Source organism: Camelus bactrianus, chromosome 6 (genome assembly GCF_048773025.1).
Source record: "Camelus bactrianus isolate YW-2024 breed Bactrian camel chromosome 6, ASM4877302v1, whole genome shotgun sequence".
Taxonomy (NCBI): Eukaryota; Metazoa; Chordata; class Mammalia; order Artiodactyla; family Camelidae; genus Camelus; species Camelus bactrianus.
Genome location: NC_133544.1, coordinates 45,674,190 through 45,694,259, shown reverse-complemented (window position 1 = coordinate 45,694,259; position 20,070 = coordinate 45,674,190). Strand labels below are relative to the sequence as shown.

The window sequence follows — 20,070 nt, the reverse complement described above, 5'->3', positions numbered from 1 at the left end:
GAATGGGTTCCGGGAAACTGATAACAGACATTTTTTTTTCCAAAGCAATTATTTACACTTGTTTAAAATATACACATTGCCAGGTCATTCCTCAGAAAGTCTAATTCAGTAGGTATGGAAAGGGCCCAGGAAACCGTCCTCCATGATGCAACTGTCCCACTGCATCATCTTTTAGAAATCCTTGGCCACAGCAGACATAGTTTCCATCTTCACATGCTGTATCATTTGGGCATTGTGTAAATCAGGTCAATAGATTGATGGAAATTTAAAAAGTTTATTTGACTATAGAGATGTTAAAATGAACTTCTGTCTGTACCCAAAATACATTTATTAGTCAGTTTTTGGTCTCCATTACAAAACTATTTCCAAAGTTATACTTTCCTAAATACAATAACAGAGGAGATTAATCAAACATATTACAGTATTTATAGTAGAATACCACCCCCCCATAAGTTATACATTTTCCTTGACAATTTGCAAACAAAGAGGTAAAGATATGGGAACTTCATCTCCGTCATTTAGGTTTACAAGAGAAAAAACTGAAAGTGCACCTGACTTTCATGTTGGTTTTGGCCACAGTGACTCATGATCTTCTTCTGATGTTAGAAAAGAAATGAACTCATTTGTCAGTTTGTAGACCTGTTTGCACGGAGATGCTGAAAGCTTAATTTATTCCTGGTATACTTTGAGAGCTACCTCAATGGCTTCACATATTTGAGATGCACGAACTCGTCCAACAACCAGATGGGAAAAGTGCTGAAGCAAACCTGCTTTGAGTATGTGAAGCATCAGGCACATGACATGCCATGTTATATTTTTAAACCCAGTTATTTATCGTAACGTTAAAGCTCATTTTGTAATGACTGTCGATCCAAAATTTTGTGGGATAATTTATAAATGAGAATAATAGGTTACTTTGTTTGCACAGCCTAGATATACAATATTTTTGCTTGAAAAATAATGGACCAGAAATCTGGAAGTGATCCCGTGCTCTCCACAAGACAGGTAGCCAAGTTTCTGTTTTCAGATCTGACAATTGTTAAAAATCATCTCAGAAACAAAGTCATCCAGGTGTTTTAAAGACTTCAGGAAGATGAAAGCCTATCACCTCTCACGGTAATCTTCTCCTTTAACGCTTAGCTGAGGAGTCATTATTTATTCTTAATAAAACTGTGGCTGAGATTTAAGTTCATTTTATTGAACTCCACAAAAAATTTTGAATAGATAGTCAGTCTCCTATTTTAAAATAACCTTTCAGACATTGGGATCAATTTTGTCCCCAACACTTGTGAGCTGTGGGATATTGGACAACAATAAAACCATACTTTTTTTAGTATAAAAATATTAAATATAATTTCATTGTATCTCTTAGTCCTTAAAGAATTTTTATTTATGTTTATTTAGTTCATTCTCAAAACAAACCAGTGAGGATACTCTAATTTTGCTACAGGCCAGTTTGTCATGTGTCAGGTGACAGGAACACATATGACCAAAAAAAAAAAAAAAGAAGAAGAAGAAGAAGAAGAAAGAAAACCATCTGTTTACATGTCAGCAGTTACAAAGATAAACTGAAATAATAAACATAAAATATTTTAAAATTAATAAAGCACTGCTCAAGTACAAGGCTGTAACATAAGTAGCAATATAAGCACTATTATGTTCTTCCTTATTCCACTGGACGGAAGAAATTTTCACACTTACTGAGGTATGGGAAATCAGTCTGGCTTGCATGTGACTTGGCTTGAAATGGAACTCCCTTTCTTATGGCCTGTCAACTTCCATCATACATCTGCTTTACCCATGAAAAGTAAAGAATGCATTTAAAAATCAACCACGGAGGGACCGTGGTTCAGGCATCCAAACTGGAGCCAGGTGGCCATTGTGGATGACATTTCAGACATGTTCCTACGTTACTGAGAACTTGAATTTCCTGAGCTGTATCAGACTCAAGGACACCTCTGGTTGTTCTCAAAACAACATTTGCAAGTAGCAGCCAGTTGCAGCCTTATGGTCGCAAGGTCTCCTCGTGTAACTATGCAACCAATTCAGATCCAAACTAACCCTTGCTTGGCAAACACCCTTACTTCTTGCCAGCTCCAATTCTAATTCTTGACATGTGTATTTCAAAAATATGTTAAGGAAACTAAGCAAAATAAAGTTAATTATAGTAATTCACAAAACAGTTCGTGCCATGAAGAACAACATAATCGCACCCAGTTCTTATATTAATCCTTGGCTTTTATTTCTCAATATCCTATTTCCTCTTTAAGTGAAATGATATTACTAACTTTTATAAGTCGTAGGTCCAGTAAGATTATATATTTCTACGTTTTCTGCAACATAGTTTTTTTCAAGTCCTTCTTATCCTTCCTGATTAAGTCTCTGTTTGCCTGCCACATACTTCTTTTACTTTCCTCTAATGACTTTTATCGGGTGCTTGATAGAGCATTTCTCTAGTTCAAGGCAATTTACCTCTAGCCATAGCTCTATGCCTATCACTGCTGATCCATAATAGAAACACAGTAAGTTTCTGCTGAATAAATGAATGAATAAACAAACGAATGACCTTGCAAAATCTGAACAACTCATTGGAACATATGTTGGTGAATCAAGGTACAAGCACACAATTTTTCATCTTCCCATAAAGTCCTAGGTTTAATCTTTCCACCAGGTGAGCTGGATGGAGTCACTGACTATGAGTTCATTGTCAGAGGAACAAATAAAGTGTGTTCCACATGCTTTATAGACATCAACTTATTAATTCCTTTCTATAACTTTATGAGTTTATGAGGAAACTGAGGCAAAGAAGAGTGAAGTGACTTGCTCAACAAGATCTAAGTGCTAATAAGTGGCAGAACCAGGACCTAAACTAAGGAACACCCAAGTTCACACTCTTCATGGTTTTTGTTAAAGGGAAAAGTACTTTTAAACTCTTTATTTTAATATAATGATTTTAAAGTAAAAAACTCATATTAATTGCCACTGAAAGATTCTCTAAACCTGTTCAAATTCTAATTTATTAAGGTGATTCTTTATATACAATCATACAAAAGATTATGCACACACTCTCTTTGCTCTTACATTTAGACATTTCTTCTTAATAATGCAATTATTTTGATATTTATGTTACTAAACACAGGCTAACTTAAGTTGCAGGCTCGCTCATGTTTTCACATTTTCTACAAAAACACTTTCCTAAAAACCCCTACCTGAAATTACCAATTAGCTTTCTTGATTTGAAACAAGAGTAAAAGAAAGGTTCTTTGACTCAGTTTTAGAATCACAAAACACTTTTAGCAATTCAGATCACAAATTTTCATATGAAAAATCCTATATTCCTCAGAAATTTCTTTGAACAGAGTATAGACTGGCTTGTGGTATTTATGAACACATTATTTTAAGGAGCTAATTTTGTATGCTATGTAAACAAACATATTACATGGAGCATACTGTAATTAAATTTTACAGTGTCCACTTATCAAAAGTTTTTCAGGTATCACAGAATTTTCTGGAAAGAAAAGATGCCTTATTCCTACATATACTACAGAAATCATTTGACCTGTACAAAAGCTAAAGAGACATTTTAACCATTAGTAGTGGATAACAGAAATATTCTGAATATTCATAAAATATTCAGAGGTAGTTCCATACCTGTTTTATTGGAAAGTCTAAATGACACCATCTTATCAGGAATATTACACACATTCCTCACTGAAGCAATGCAGCTATAATTAGCATAGTCCTGAGGTCGAAGATTTTTTAGTTTTAAGATCTTTGTTTCACCCTGTAAACATAAAAAAGGTCATTAGAAAAAGCTAATGGTAACCAAAATGAATAAATGGATGAATCATGGCATTATATTTAAAATCATATTATCAGAAGATAGCTGATTTTCATTTTTAAGGAAAACATTCTAAATTTAAAGAAAAAGCTATTGCATTTAAAAATCATAATATAATGTGCTTGGACATAAAAACTAACAGACTACAATGAAAATTCATAACATTTTCTTTGCCAACTAGCCTCCTAAGTGGGAAAAATCTATTTCTGGTAGTAGTTATGCAAATTATTATGCAAAGATCAGAACAGTGTACTTAATAATGGAGTTTATTCAACAAACTCTGTAATCAATGCAGACTTCAACACGAAATGTTATGAAAGAAAGGATTCTGAAGAAGAGCCAATAAATGAAACACTGTTGGTAGAACAAAGTTAATGAAGTCAATCTAATGATAGATAATTAAATTTATATATATCAATATTTTGTGTATTTGGAGCAATGACAGAACATAGATCCAAAACTGCATTAAACAGCACCCAAGGGTGTTTCTATATTATTATTGTTCTTGTTATTTTATGTTCAGGAATTCAAGGTCTTTCTAGGTTTCCCAGGTAAATCTGCAAACTTGCAGACAGACTCAAATCAGGCTAGAAACAACTTACAAACTCTTGATGAGCCAAAAAAGACTGGGTAAAAATAATGAAATTGTTCAAAAGATAAAAAGAACAAACAACAATTAAAAAAAGAAAAAAACCTCCTGCCCAACTCAAATTAGGTCTCCTGGGATTTCTTTACCATCTAAAGTTACTAACATATCTCTTAAAGTAGTTCCTCTCACTGGTAACTTAACTACAGAGATGGTAAAAAGTACCCTAATGACATCATATTTGGTATAGCGATTTTCAAAATGCTAATTTTTTCCAGATAACATCTGTACAGAACCATGTCTTTCTTTTATATTACTTAAGTATCATCATTCAAGTCCTCAAAATTGCAATACTCTCATATATTCTTCAGAAGGATCAGAATACTTAGTGATTTAACACACAAAGACACTGCCTGTTCATTTGCAAAGAAAAGCTTGCCCACACATAGGCTGGCACACAGAGTCTTCCAAATGTTAAATGGATCTCTCTTTCAGTGTGCATGGGCATTTAGCCATAATTCCCTTCATTCTTTGTCAAAATTCATTCTTAAAACAGTCAACACCTTTAGCATTTTCCTCAATGAGATAAATAATAATCTTCTATCTTTTAACTTTTCTTTAGGAAAGACATTGTGTTTTTTCTATATAAACAATGCAAATACACCCCACAGAAATATACAGAGTCAGTGTGTGGTTCCCTAACTTATAGTTGAAACATGTTCTCAATACATTACAGAGTTCTCATTTATATTTATATACTTATATGTTCATATTATCATCTATTATATATACTTATATACATTATATACATGTATATTCTATATACAATGCATAGAAAAGTGTGCTGAGAAAGCACAGTTGAAAGAACAAGAAAGAATCAGTTGACTCAGATAATTGTTAAATGAGATGATACATCTTACTCCTCCGATCTCTGTGACTGTCATTGCTTAGATTTCTTTACTTTCCTTTCTCCTCTCAACACTTAACTGTTGGCATTCTCTGGAATTCTGTTTGTTCCACAGTTACTCACACTTCATAAAATTCCCTTAAGTGATTTTATCCTTGCCGGTGAGTCTATACTACACACCCTATATTCCTGTCCTCTCCTCAAGTCTTTTTCCCTGTGCCAGAATTCTCCTTCAGGCTTCAAATGCATATGCCAAATTTTTACCTCAATCTGTCCATTTTGATGTCTCATAGATACCCAAAACTCAACATATCCTAAAATGAACTTCAAGTCTATTATTCTTAGTCTACTCTTCCTTCTTTAGTAACAGGAATCTTCGACTTTGAATTATTACCTCTTATTCATATATTCAGTATCTCCATTTCAGTTAGATTCTTTTATTGATCTTTCAACACGTTCACTCTTGAACATTCTTTTACTTCTTTCTAAATGTAATGCTCTAAATCTAACATCCAGCTGAGAAATTGCTGATTGTGCTAAGTATAGTTAAGAATCCAAGCAAGAATAATGATCTAGTCTAGAACCAGGACTTTTTTTAACATGCAAATCTGATCACGCCATTTCTCTGCTTAAATCAAATGAATGCCATACTATTGTTCTTGAAAATAAACATAACAGCCATTAGTATGACTATCAAATCTGTATGATAATGATCTGCATTCTCCTTGCTTCTCCAGTCTCCCCTCATTTTCTTAACGCCTTGCACACATCCAGCTTCCTTTGGCCACAGACCCTTTGCACATGCCTGGTTCTTCATCTCTCTAAGCCTAATCAGTTTCATTTCATTCTTAAATCTCAACACTCCTCACTTTCACATGTAAGTCCTTCCTTACTTTCTGGAAAAAGAGGAATCCCTTTTTGTAAGATCTGCTTATATCTTTTTATAACACAGTCTCATTTTTTCCCATTTATTTTAGTAATGGATTTATTTTCTGCCATACTCCTCCCCTTGCCAGTAAGACCCTAGAGGGCAGGGATTATGTTTGTCTTGCTCTCAGCAGTATGTTCTAAACACCTAGTGCAGGACCTAGCATAGAAGAGATACTTCTAAAATTAATACTTTTTCAATTAAAAATACTATAACTAGCTATCCTTCACTACTAAGGGCTTTTCTTTTTACACATTTATTTCTCCAGAATTTACGATCTGTTTGGCACCTGATATGAACTCAGTAGATGTTAATATATATTATATCATATTATATATGCTATATATATTTTTAATATTATATGTTAATATATAACTCAATAGATGTCAATATTCTAAAAGCAATCATGCAGTGATATCAATTCTCAAATATACAAAGGATGAGCAGTGTCATTTAGATGCATATTTAATAAGAAAGTATCTTTATTCACATAGGATTAATTACATTCTGCCAGTATTTCTTGTTTCTGTTTCCAGTGATAAATTATTTTTTAACCCATATTTTCTGGATACTGTTTCAATATTCCACTGAAACTGTATCTACTAATGTTATTAACGATGCTCTTTTGCTAAAATTCAATAAATCTTAATTTCTATACTTCTCTGCTTATTTCTAACACTTTAGATTACCCTCGCTACTTTGACAGCTCCTCTCGTGTAGGTAAAGAATTATAAATGTAATAATTTAGACACTTCTTGATTATATTCTATTTCATTTTCTATGTACAAATTTTAGCCTGCAATCATCTACTAATATTATTTCCTAGTGCAATCTGATCTATTATCATGGCTTCAATTAGCATCTACGGACAGATACCTGACAAATTTCTAAGCAAAAAAAAAAAAAAAAAAAAAAAAAAAGGAAAAAAATCACACTTGAAAAAAATCACTAATAGTATTGCAATTAATGAAACCTTGCTTTTCTAAATTATTCCTGTCCTTTTAGTTGCAATGTTTGCTAACCATTACAGTCTTGCACTTGAATTTTTGCCCCCACCTGGATCTCTTAAGATAATCTATCCTGGTTTTCTAATTCATTTTGACCATTCTTTTTATTATTACTTTCATTTATTGACTTCTATTCTTCCTGCATTACAGCCCTCCTAACCCTCCAAAAAGCCACTTCATACTTGACCCACAAACAAATTAGAATCGTCTTTTCTGTTTCTAGATCATTTTTTTTTTCTCTTAGATTTCCCCTTGACTTCTCTGTGCAAATCCTCTCCCACCATCTCTTTCTGTAGTACCTCTGACCTCTAACCTCGTGTCGTGTTCTTTGATAACTGTCTGATGAAGATTTTCATCAGTAAGACGTACAATGCCGCATCAAACTCAACGAGTTCACTGCTCCACTGATACTGCACCACCTTATGTAAGTTATCTCTTCTGATGTTGTGCTACTTTTAATGATCACCACTATCATTCTCCCAATAATCCAGGCTCAGAACTCATTTCATCATTCACCGTTCCCTGTTTCTCATTATCCCACATTCAATGGCATCAAGTGCTTTAGATTATTCTTTAGTTTTTCTTTTACAAATGGCCTTTGCTTTTCAATCTGTAGGCATGATACTTGCTTTAGTTCCTCATCAAACATTCGTTTAATAAATATGGCTTGGTAATGTACTGCCTACTATCGAGGACTGCCACTTTCCTTCATCTCTAATCATTCTGCCTGCTGCCACCATACATGCCTTCACCATGTCATTTTCATGCCAGAAAACCCTGAACAGCTCTCCTACTCCAAAAGGCCACTTCAAAAACCTTTAGTGTGTCCTTTAAGACTCTATGCAGTCTAAGAAAAAATTCTTTTTTCTTATAACTCTCAGATTAGTTTATTTATTATTTTTTATTAATTTATTATTTATCCCTATCAAGTTAGTTTTATCACTATTTTGAGGTGTCTTTTTATCATTTCAAACTCTGCTGTTTTTTTTTTTTTAAAGAAAACTACCCTTTGATATGAATCGCTTCCTATTCCTATCTAAACTAAAGTGCAGTTCAAAAAAAAAAAAAAACCTGTCTTTCTTGACCTTTTCAGTTAGAAATAAATTCTCTTCCTTTGGAACTTTTACTGCATTTTTATATCAAGATATCTATTTATAACTCACTATTTAGTATTGGGTTATGAGTTATCATTCAGTGTATTAACCTATGTTCTTTAATTGAATCATAGACCCCTAGGCACAGAGTCATCTTATATCTCTCATAACACCTAATAGGGAGCCTTTTACATCCATTGCTTAATAAATATTTCTTGATCGACAGGATGTACTTAAATTTTGGCCTTCCCACTTATCATATTCTATAAGAAGTAATGTGGTCATAAAATGTAATCATAATGACTTTTAAAAATAAGAGGTACAAAAATATAAAATCTATAAAAATTAGACTTCATTCCACTGTGCACTCTGTCCTTCGCTTATGACACTATATTTCTTGTATCATTCTCATTACTTTCTCATTTCTCTGCCCTTTCTACGATACTTGCCACATTAATAATCAATTAGAAACTGGCTAATTCTTTCTCTGTAATTTTTCTACAGTTAAATATTTTCACTTGGACTACTAGAATAGATGCATGGTCAACTCTTCTGCTCCTCCCTATATTTTGTAAAAACAAATAAAAATTGTATCAGAGAAAGTCAATTCTTTCAAATTCTTTCAAATGTTATGCCACATTTCGTGTCTATCAAATTTTAAGAGATAGAAGCTGCTTGACTTAAAATTAACTACAACCATAGAGGAGGTGCTCAAGTTCTGTTTCTTGTGCTTCATACTGCTAAAAGGAACATGTCTGTGTAAAAACACATCAAGCTGTAAACTTATGTTTCATGTACTTTTCTGTATGTATTTAACATTTTAATGAAAAACGCTTATATAAAATTAACTGTTGCATTATTTCAATGAACAGATAATCATATAATGCATACTCTATTCAAAGCACTATCCAAATGTTGGGAATACAGTGAAAAATACATCAGAATTTACATGTTTGAAACAATAAATATTTAAATGAAGACAGAGAGTGATTTTTAAACTATTAAACACTGTCAAGTAAATCAAACAAGGTATATGACAGAGAGATGGAAATATGGTAAGATATTTTGGATACGACATTCTGAGGGGCATCTCTAAGGCATCTGCGCTGAAACATGAATGACTAGAAGGATGTTTGAAAGATGAGTGATACATTATGATAACATGAATACAGGGAACCACAACTGACGAGACCCTGACTCGGTGGTAAGGTTGACCTGTTGGAGGGTTAGATAGGAACTCAACGTGGCTGGAGTGTAGAGCAGTGAAGAGCACTGAATAATAATATCAAGTTTCAGAGCTTGGAAGAGGCCAGACTAGAAGGGCTGTGAGAGTAGGTTTTGATTTATCCTAACATGACTTACTCTGTGTTTAATGTCACTTAACTCATCTACCTGATTTTTTTTTTTTACCAAAACTTGCCTTCTCTTGGAAGGCAAATATTTCTTGGAAATATTTTAAATATGATTTCTACCCACCATAATTGTTACCCATCAAAAAACAGATGCCCTTTCAGTTATTGTGACTATTTCCAGACAGCCATTATTTCAAGAAAGAGTTTTCAAGCTAAAAACTCCTCTCTGAGACAGTATCTAAAAGTGTGTTTCCCTATGTGCTTTCTGTTTTCTGGGTTAATATCTTCTGTCTATTTATATCGGTTGTATTTGTCGATATGTTTACAAATGTTTCCTGTCATTTACATCATATATTCATATTAATACTGCCTTTTCCATTATATAAAACACCACCATTTTAAATTTCATCCCTGCTATTACTGCAGTATTTTGCATGTTATCAACTCAGTCAAGGTTACTGACAAGAAAAGAACAGAGTTAACTCATTGTCCTGCACATAATAAGTTTTCAGTAAACATTTCTGAACCATATTGACACTAATAGTAGTAGTGTGAATAAAAAAATTCTTAACATTAATGTAAGCTGATAGATAGGTTTAAGAGGCTGAGTTAAGGGCCATCCACAAAAGAATAGAACAGCCAATTATCAACAAGGGACTGTCAATGGGAAGTAAATCCCAAGGGAATATATAAAACAACATCAAGTACATCTAAACCAATAGCAATGAAGCCAGAGCCATTAAAATACAGAGGTAATTTCTGAAACGAATGTGTTCTTGAAATATTTTATATACCTAAGTTTTTGTGGTTAGAAATGCTACTGATGTTTATGTTATCCAAAAGTAAAGAATTGGGTAGTGACTTTGAGATTTTAAGGCTTAAACAGCCTTATCTTTGAGATGATTCCCACTCTTTAAAAATCAGTAGCTATGGTCCAATAAATAGAATTGTTTTTCACAGCGTACCCTAGTTAATGCTAATGAAGAACAGAGCAGCAAGTGGGCACATGAGAAGAACAAAGAGAAGGAATAAATTTCACTGTGAATTCTAGATCCACAATTTCCCAAGGTTCAGCTGTTATATGATTGGAGAATTGTTTTGGATGAACTAAGATAATTTACAGGAATTATAGTCAAGAAACAAGTTTCCAAGATGTTTGAACCTATAGGACATCTAGGTTAATATGTAAGATTACTTTATGTAGCATGTCAAAGACAGACAGGGGCTAATACAGACAAAAATCTATAAAACGAATGTGGAAAATAACAGGCAGAATTAAGAAAGAAAATGAATCTTACTCACTTAATTCACCACATTCAGGAAAAATAAAAGCATTCAGGCAGACTCTTTTCCTCTCAGTAAACAACTCCCAAAGCTCAGAATATTAAAAAAAAATCATAATGTGTAACAAAATTGAGAGTATATAATATACATGTGTGCATATATTTATGCTATCAAATGGCACATATGTATACTTATGAATATATATCTATATTTTCAAAGATTTAGATTTACTACTCACTACTGTTTTATCACATAATATTAATATTAATTTGTTGATCATATAACTTTGATATTCTGTGATGCTGGAGGGTTTTCTGCATGTGAATTTCCATGATTTTTGAAAAGGAATTTTCAGTTGATTATTGTCTAATTGCATAGTTAATCTAATTAGCCTAATTATAACTAATTATATAATTGATGTAAATATGTTAAGTCTTGTAATTAATTAGATGGTGTAATTACAATACACAAGATGATGTCATGAACATCTTTACAAAAATTCCAGAAAAATAGCAACAGTATGTGTAGCTTGTAAAATTTAAATACATATTTCTTTATTATTTATAAAATTACTTGAAACATCTATATTTAAACTTTAAAATATATGTATATATTTATTTTTAATTAAAAGAAATGAAGGGAAGGTATTCTATACATTAGTCAGTGGCCCTTACCAATGGTGACACTGTCTGGTGAAATAATACCCATAGCCTAAAGAAGTATTTCTATTTTACTTATAAAAGGAATTGGAACTTTAATATTTACTTTCAGATATAAGTAAAAAAAAAAATAAAACCTTTCAATTAACACTCATTTTTGTAGCTCTAATGACTAATTTATTAAAAACTTATAAATAAATAATAATATATGCTAGCAGGCCTCTTTTCAGTATAAAATGAGTGGAAATATGAAAAGCATGATTATTCCTCATAGACTTATATGCTTATTAATTTATATCAGCCTCAGCAACATAGACCAACTTCATTCTGGAAACATGATCTATAAAAAGGTGTAAGCAAGATTTTGTCTTTCCACAAGATGGTGAAATAAATATTCAAATTGACATAGTTATTGACTTAGCATGAATGTGCATGTGGGATAAATATAACTCATTATCTTAGAAATCCTGTTTTATTAAAAATAAGACATTGTTATTGAATAGCAAAATATAACATCTTTAAAAGAAATTTAAATTTCTGATATTAAAAATAAGTAGACTTATGACTTGTCATTTGAATCCTTCCACAAGATAGTCTCAATAGACCTTCCCAGCATTACAGTTCACTGTTACCCACATACACCAATTATTATTCCAGCCAACCAGAGACACAGTCAATTCTTGAAGATACTGTCTTCCTTCTGTATAATGCACATGCTATGGCTTTCCATCTTAAATGCTCTCCCCACAGCAGTATTGTGTGCCTCTATTTTGACAACAATTTTTTTACTTTGTATCATAATCACTGTTACTTTGTCATCTCCCCATATATATATCAACAGACTTAGAGGAGGAGCCTTGCCTAGCAATCTCTATATCTCTGGCAGAGAGTTGCCCATATCTTGCACAAAACAGATCTCAGTCATTTTAACTGGATCTTATTTAAACTGTGAGGCCACAGAGGCCATAGGATCTATGGAAATAAATTAAAACATTATTGAAGTGCTCCAATATAAAAAAAAGCTAAAATGAACATTTTTTTCATTGTAAAGTACACATGACTGAGGGAGGGTGTAGCTCGGTGGTAGAGCGCATGTTTAGCATGCACGAGGTCCTGGGTTCAATCCCTGGTACCTCCTTTAAAAACTAAACTAAAATAAAATAAAGTACACATGACAATTGATGGGAAACAACAATCCAAGAAATCAATAACATCTAAGAAATACATATACATACACACTAGCACAATAAGCAAAAGAAAAAGTAAACATCATTCCTATCTCACTATAAATGGCAAAGCCATTACCGAAAGGAAAAAAAAATGGTCAACCTTAGAAAGCATTTCAAGGATACAAAACAAAATTAAATTTAAATCTAAAGCAAATATGACATTGCAACTGCTGGCCCTTCGATAATAAAAAATAAAAAAAAGCAAATATGAAATGTAGATCAAATAATTGATGCCTTTAATTCAATAACACAATTCTAAATAGCTACTTAGAAATGTTAGGGTTACCTTATAATATAGAGAAAAACAACTAGATACGATAACTTTGTAAATTAGAATCTACATAAAAATTATGTTTTATTATTGTAAAAATAAAGACCACAAGCTAAGTCCATTGTGTTTGCACTGCTGGGCAACCATATTCACAGTACTTACAAATTTCCAAGGCAGCTAGAAGCTACTAATGAGTAGCTGCCTTCAAGCAGGTTCATGGGTAAAAATATTCTTTACATTATATTTGTCAATATTATAAATTTGTGCCCTGGAGGCTGGAATCAGTCCTGGAATTCTCAAAATACTAATTCTAATTTTTTCAGAACTTTTAGAGAAATCTTGCTCATTCCATAACTTCCTATATTTGAAATTATATAAGACTAGTAATGTTATCATATATATCACCCCCTCCAAAATAAACTGTGGGTTTAAGTACAGTTTCAAAATGGCAGCCCAGGGGGCTAAACATAGAACTCTGGCAGCAACAGGTGGTGTATTGTTTTCTAAAAAGTGAGCATGAACAACAAGCCTCAATAGTTCTTGTTTTCACACTACCAGACAGACCACATATTTATGCTCTCATACTGTCTCAGTAGGCATTTGCACTTGTGTTTCCTGCACAAAAGTAAACTTACTATGGCCCATTGAAAAAGAAACTTGGATTCAGGTGGATGTATACACCTAGCTACCTTGCTCTGAGAGTTAATTTATTTACGAGGAACTCCAGAGAATTTCTTTAGTATATGACTAGCTCCCTAGTATTTATGATAAACACACATATACACAAAAATACATAAAGCAGTATTTTAAAAGTTGCTAAACCTAAATAAAACTGTTATTGGAAAATCTTGCATATGTTCTCAAATTATTGATAAAGCTATACTACACATGACAGAGAGGTAAAATACAGATGGAGGGCATCAGATTTTTCTTTGATTATAACATATTGCCAATATCAATCGTCCTCAGTTCAATAATCTTAATATCAGTCCTCTCAAACTGATCTACAGATTGCACAAAACTTCACTCAAAATTTTATCAGACTTTCTACAAAAATCGATAAGATGATCCTAAAATTTAAGTGGAAATACAAAGAAGCTAAAACACTGAAAACAATTTTGAAAAAGATGAACACGGTTGAGGGACTTATTCTTTCTGATTTCACGACTTACTATAAAGCTACAGTAATTAAGTCAGTATGGTCTTGTCACAAAGACAGACATTTAAATCAGTGGGACAGAATAAACAGTTTAGAAATAGACTGTAATATATAGGACCAATTGATTTTCAATTTAAGTGCCAAGGAAATTCAGTGATGAAAGAATGATCTTTTCAATAAATGATGCCAGAACACATGTATATCCACCTGCAAAAAATGAACCTCAGATATTCCCACACACATAAGTTAACTCAAAATGGAAAAAGGATATATATTGGTAAATTTAAGTGGATAATGATTGTTTCAAAGAATAAAATAATATTGTGTTGATTTAAAAATATATGTAGATTAAAATATTAGAAAAAATAATATAAAGTACAAAAAAGGTAAACATTGCTGAAATATTCTAAGGTTCTATCATTACTGAGGAAGTGGTAAAGTAATAATCAAGGATGTGGGGTGTAATTTTTAAGGTAGTCAATAAAAGCTACTAAGATAACTTAAATCTAGTAGTTAAATAGATGATAAAATGGAATAATTAAAAATATCTCACAGATTCGAAAGAAGGCAAGAAAAGAAGTAAAATAAAACAAGTGGGTCATACAGTGAAAAATAGATAACAGTCATTGAATTAAATGTACTAAAACTTAAGATAGTCCCACTAGATTAAAACAACAAAAATCTATATTCTGGTTACAAGTGACATATTGTAAATATAAAGATACAGAAAGTTTGAGAATAAAAAAGATGAATATTTATCACTCTCCTCTACCCGTAAGAAATCCCACTAGCTGAAAGAAAGCCTTCAGTAGTTAAATGAATGACAGGCAAAACAGATTTAAGGAAAAAACACTGCCAGTGGTAAAAAAAGAACATCTGAATGATAACCTACCAGGAAGATACAGTATCAGAAAGACACACTCAGATAATCCACTAGGAAGACACAATGACTCTAAGTCTGTATATATTAATAATACACCTTCAAAATATATAAAGCAAAAATTGACAAAAATAAAGAAAAAAGAGACAAATTCACAGCCATAGTAAGAAACATTAAGTAACCATTCTCAATAGCTTTTAGAACAGCAGGTGCAAAAATTAGGGAATATATAGAATAACTGAACAACACAAGTAACAATCGTGACCTATTGAAACCCAACAATTTTGGAATGCACATTTTTTAGGGTGCTCAAGGATCATTCACGAAAGTACACCATAAGCAAGTACTCCATGCAAGCCTCAATTGCTAAAGATTGAAATTATTCAGATTGTAATGCTTTCTGACCCAGTGAAATCAGACTAGAAATCAATTTAAAATTATAACAAGAAAAGCATCTGTTATTATTTTAGGGAATTAAATACATTAAAAAGGATTTAATTATAATATTCTCATTCACATTTCACTAAGCTTTCTTTAGTATATAAAGAGGCATGAAGTTACATGAAGTGATTCTGGGGTTACTAATAAGTAAATTTTAACTATTCCATAGTTTCAAATACAGACATCTCCATGGGAATATTGACTCAACATACTTATTGAGAATATTCCATGTGTCTGGCACCTTTGAGCTGTTGAAAAGACTAAATCACTATAATTATTATGTCCACATACACAAAATAATTTGATAGTTTCAGTGTTATAAGGAAAAAACAAACAAACAAAAAAACACCCTGGGTATTAGGAAAGATAACTGTGGAAGGGAAGATATGTTACTTCAGATAGATCTGTCAGGGAAAGCCTTCCTCAGGTGATGAGTCCTCGGTGTAAGAAGACCTGGCCATATTATCTGAGTAAACAACATTCCATGTTGGAGGGAGCAACCACATGCAGACCCTAGGCATGTCTAGGGAGGGCATGACCAGGGCAGTGAATAAGGTACAGGAGATTTTAGATAAGGGAGAGCAGCACAAGGCAGAACAAGGTCAAACATGGTCTCGCAGGCCACGATACTCATTTCAACTTATTCTAAACATTGAGAAGCCACTGGAGGGATTAGAACAGGAAAAAACAATTTACACTTTTAAATGATCACTCAGAAGATTGGAGGTTTCTGTAATAAAGCATGACAGCCAGTTGGGAACTTATTGCTGTATTCCATGGAGAGATAACAGAAGTCATGTGACATGGCTGGACCTGTGGATATCAGGCCCATGTGCCGTATATCAACATGTGTGGTAGGAAGAAAAACCACTGATAACATTTTGTCTATGAGAAAGCCAACATTCTCTGTGGTTATGAGAACTGAACTTTCCATATGCTGCTGTTTGAGAGTTTCTATCAGTCTGGTCTACAAAATAGGTTTAATATGAACAAATTAAGTACATATATAACATAAAAGTACTGAAGTATTTCTTGCTTATACATATTTCTTAGGACAGATACAAACCCATAGCCATTTAAAAAGGAGCGATAAACAACATAATCAAGTAACCAAAGGCAGGAAAGGCATCTTTAAATAGGAACCATAACTACTTGTTATTGGCAATTATCAACTACAGCAGGTGAATCCAGAACACAGAATTGCAAGAAAAGTGTGTTTCTTAAACTTTTTAAAAGAATTAATTCAGAAGGTCCAAGCAGCAGTTAACAAGCATAGCAAAACGTAGAGGAAGCATGTGTTACAGCAACCTACAGGTTAATAGTCATATCAAAAGAAGTATCGGTATTGAAATGTTCAAATTGAAACGTTGTTGGTCTCATACAAGAATGGGGAAAGAAAAAAAAAGAGAAAATAAAAGCTACTTTTAAAAGGCAGAATCAACAGCTACTAGTTTGAGAGCTCTTGTAAGATGGATATTTTAAGAGCTGCTCACATAGAAACAGCCACAAATTCAAAAGAATGAATGAAAAGTTTGATCGTGCTTATTTAATAACTGTAAAACAAATTTCTAATTATTTTGAAAGTTGTATACTTGTACAGTTTCCTCCAAATTTGGACAAGGCCCATGTGTTCATTTCCAAGTGATGAGACAGTTCAGCAGGTAAAAAACTGCCTGCAGTGATGCCTCACCTAGTGAACAGGTGTTTAGAATTGCCTCAGTAACTGTAAACATATCATGTCAAACTAGAAATTATGTTTTTTACATTTTAACAATGTCTATATTTTAAAAGAAATTGACAATAGAAGAATAAAATAAATGATAGAAGATCATTTATCTGAAGTTCTAAACCTTAAAGACATCCAAGCAACTAAATACTGTTAACAAATTTTTTAAGTTATTTTGTAACTAAAAAAAAAAAAGATTTTAGAAAAATTAAAGAATGAATTGCTGTATTTATTAAGTTTTATATTTAATGATGAAAAATGGGATGCTGGGACATTTATAAATTCAGGATTACATTATATGATTAGAGAGTTAAGATGTGAAACTTGTAATAATCTTTAACATGCCAAATTAGAATATTTACAGTATTTAAATTTGGTTGTATAGTTCCCTAATTATGGGTAAACGATGTCTCAACACTTTAACAATGTAGTCAAATTCCTGTTTATCTTGCTGCCTATACAATTAAAAACAATTCATGCTCACAATTATTTTGAACATTTTTCTAAGTACAGTTTTTTATTTAAAACTTTTCCTTTGTTAATTAGGTTTGTGTTCCTTTTTGGTCATAAAAACACTTTATAATAACAGCATTCAAATATTCTTATAATTTCAATGTCTCAAGAATTATTAATTTTTCCTCTCAATACATTACAGAAGCATATCCCATATTATATTCACTCTATGTAAAATTAAATCAATTTTTCTTTTTAATAAATTTTAATGACTTAGATATTTCAGTTTTTACAAAATTAAGGTTTAATTCTTAAACTAAGTCAAAACCAAAAATGAACAAAGAAAATTAGATTTTTTTCCCCCAAACCAAAATCAAATAAATTTCAAGCAGATTTCTTCATTCCTTTATGTATTTAGCATTACAATGGGGAAATCAGAATCTCTTCTTTTAAGAAATACTTTCCACAAAAAAACAAAGCAGAGAGCAAATGTATAATTATGTAGCTTAGAGTGAAACGTAGACAAACCTATGGACAAAAAAATATGTTAGGATACATTAATTTAAATTATTTTTCAAGAGTTAACATTATAAATTTAACTACCCCATGAAAAATAAACAAACTGTTTATCATTACTTGAGTTCTCTGATCTTTCAGCCAAGCATGTATTGGTTTTTAAAAGGCCATATTTGGAGAAACTATATTTTCAAATATATACAGTATTGCGTGCTGCCTGAATTAGGAAAGTATCCAGCACAGCAGGGTGGAAATACTATACCTCAGTTCCTACCTGGGTGAAGAAGGGCTCATAAATCTCAACTCCTTTATCAGATCCTTGCAGTAACACCTCCTGGCCACGTCTCCAGCTGTACCGAACAGGTGGATTGGAATTGGCAACACACCGGAGGAACACTGTCCTCTCATAGTAAAATTGTTCTTTAGCTTCACCTATACTTTGATGAACAGTTACTACTGGGTCATCCAAATCTAGAAGAAAAAATAAAAACAATGTCATGAGCTACATGGCTTTTAAAGTACTGTACATACAAAATCTAACCAAAGATGAATTTTCCCAATTGATTATATGTTGCTTATCACTAGGCTCATTTTTTCACTGAGCTAATTGAACTCATTTGCAGAGAAATTTCCAATGATAGAAGGTAAAGACAAATAATAGTTATTTCTTAAGATCTCTATTTGCTGAAACAGTCCAAACGACTATACATATTTCCAACACTTTGTCAACAGCCACATAAAACAGCTCCATGAGAAAAATTAGAAAATTTAAGATGTTACCCAAAACTATGAAGCATAGTCACAGAGAAAAAAATATCAAGCAGTTCAACTGACTCTTAACCTTAACATACTTCTTTCCTCAATTATTTATAACACATATTAAAAACAAGGAAAAAATTTATGTCTATGAACTGTTATAATCTTTATAGTAAGAGAATATTATCTTATACTGGGTTAGATTTTTCCTTCATCTCAGATTTTATATCCCAGATCATGTTGCTAATGGAAAATGTATTAACAGAAGGTATTATTAAAAGGTATTAATATTTTTATTAATGAATACTGGAACTAAAATTTTGCTTCCTAAAGAAGACATATATATCAAGGGTTTAACAAACATTTTCTGGAAAGAAACAACTCATAAATATGCTGGGCTTTGTGGTTCACAGTCTTTATCCTAACTAGTCAACTCTACCATTGTAGTGTGAAAGACAATAGGTAAATGAATGAAACATGAATGTTGCTGAGTTCCAATAAGATTTTATTTACAAATACAGGTGCCTCAGCTAGATTTGGCTCATGGGCCATAGTCTGCCATAGATTGCCAATTCTTGATATATCATATCCCAGGGGTTTTTTTTAAGATAAAAATAAATTAAGAAGTGTGTTTGCTTTAAAAAAAAACTGTAGTGTATATTAGAAAACTTTCTAAGAGAGTAAATCTTAAAAGTTCGTATTACAAGGAAAAATGTGTAGCTTTGTATGGTGACAAATGATAATTAGAGTTACTGTGGTGATCATTCTGCAGTGTATACAAATATTGAACTGCTATGTTGAATACCTGAAACTAATATAATATTATATGTCAGTTACACATCAATTTAAAAAAAAAATACAAACAAAATTTTTAAAAGGACATGTTCAAATAATAAAAAGGCAACAAAAGTAGTGAAATAACAGCTTCCCTAAGGAATCAAAGTAAAGAAGAGAACTCCAGATTTCTCCAGTTTTCAAAAA

General features: G+C 32.1%; 1 protein-coding gene across 1 annotated transcript in view; it reads right to left on the bottom strand.

Annotated features, from left to right (window-relative positions):
• Positions 1-20,070, bottom strand: part of MDGA2 (MAM domain containing glycosylphosphatidylinositol anchor 2) — a 693,384-nt gene that overhangs the window by 241,281 nt on the left and 432,033 nt on the right. The window contains exons 4-5 of the mRNA XM_010967002.2: positions 18,608-18,804; positions 3,652-3,784 (exon numbers count right to left, since the gene is read on the bottom strand). Of these exons, the coding sequence (XP_010965304.2) occupies positions 3,652-3,784; positions 18,608-18,804 (330 nt within the window). The remainder of the gene's footprint in view (positions 1-3,651; positions 3,785-18,607; positions 18,805-20,070) is intronic.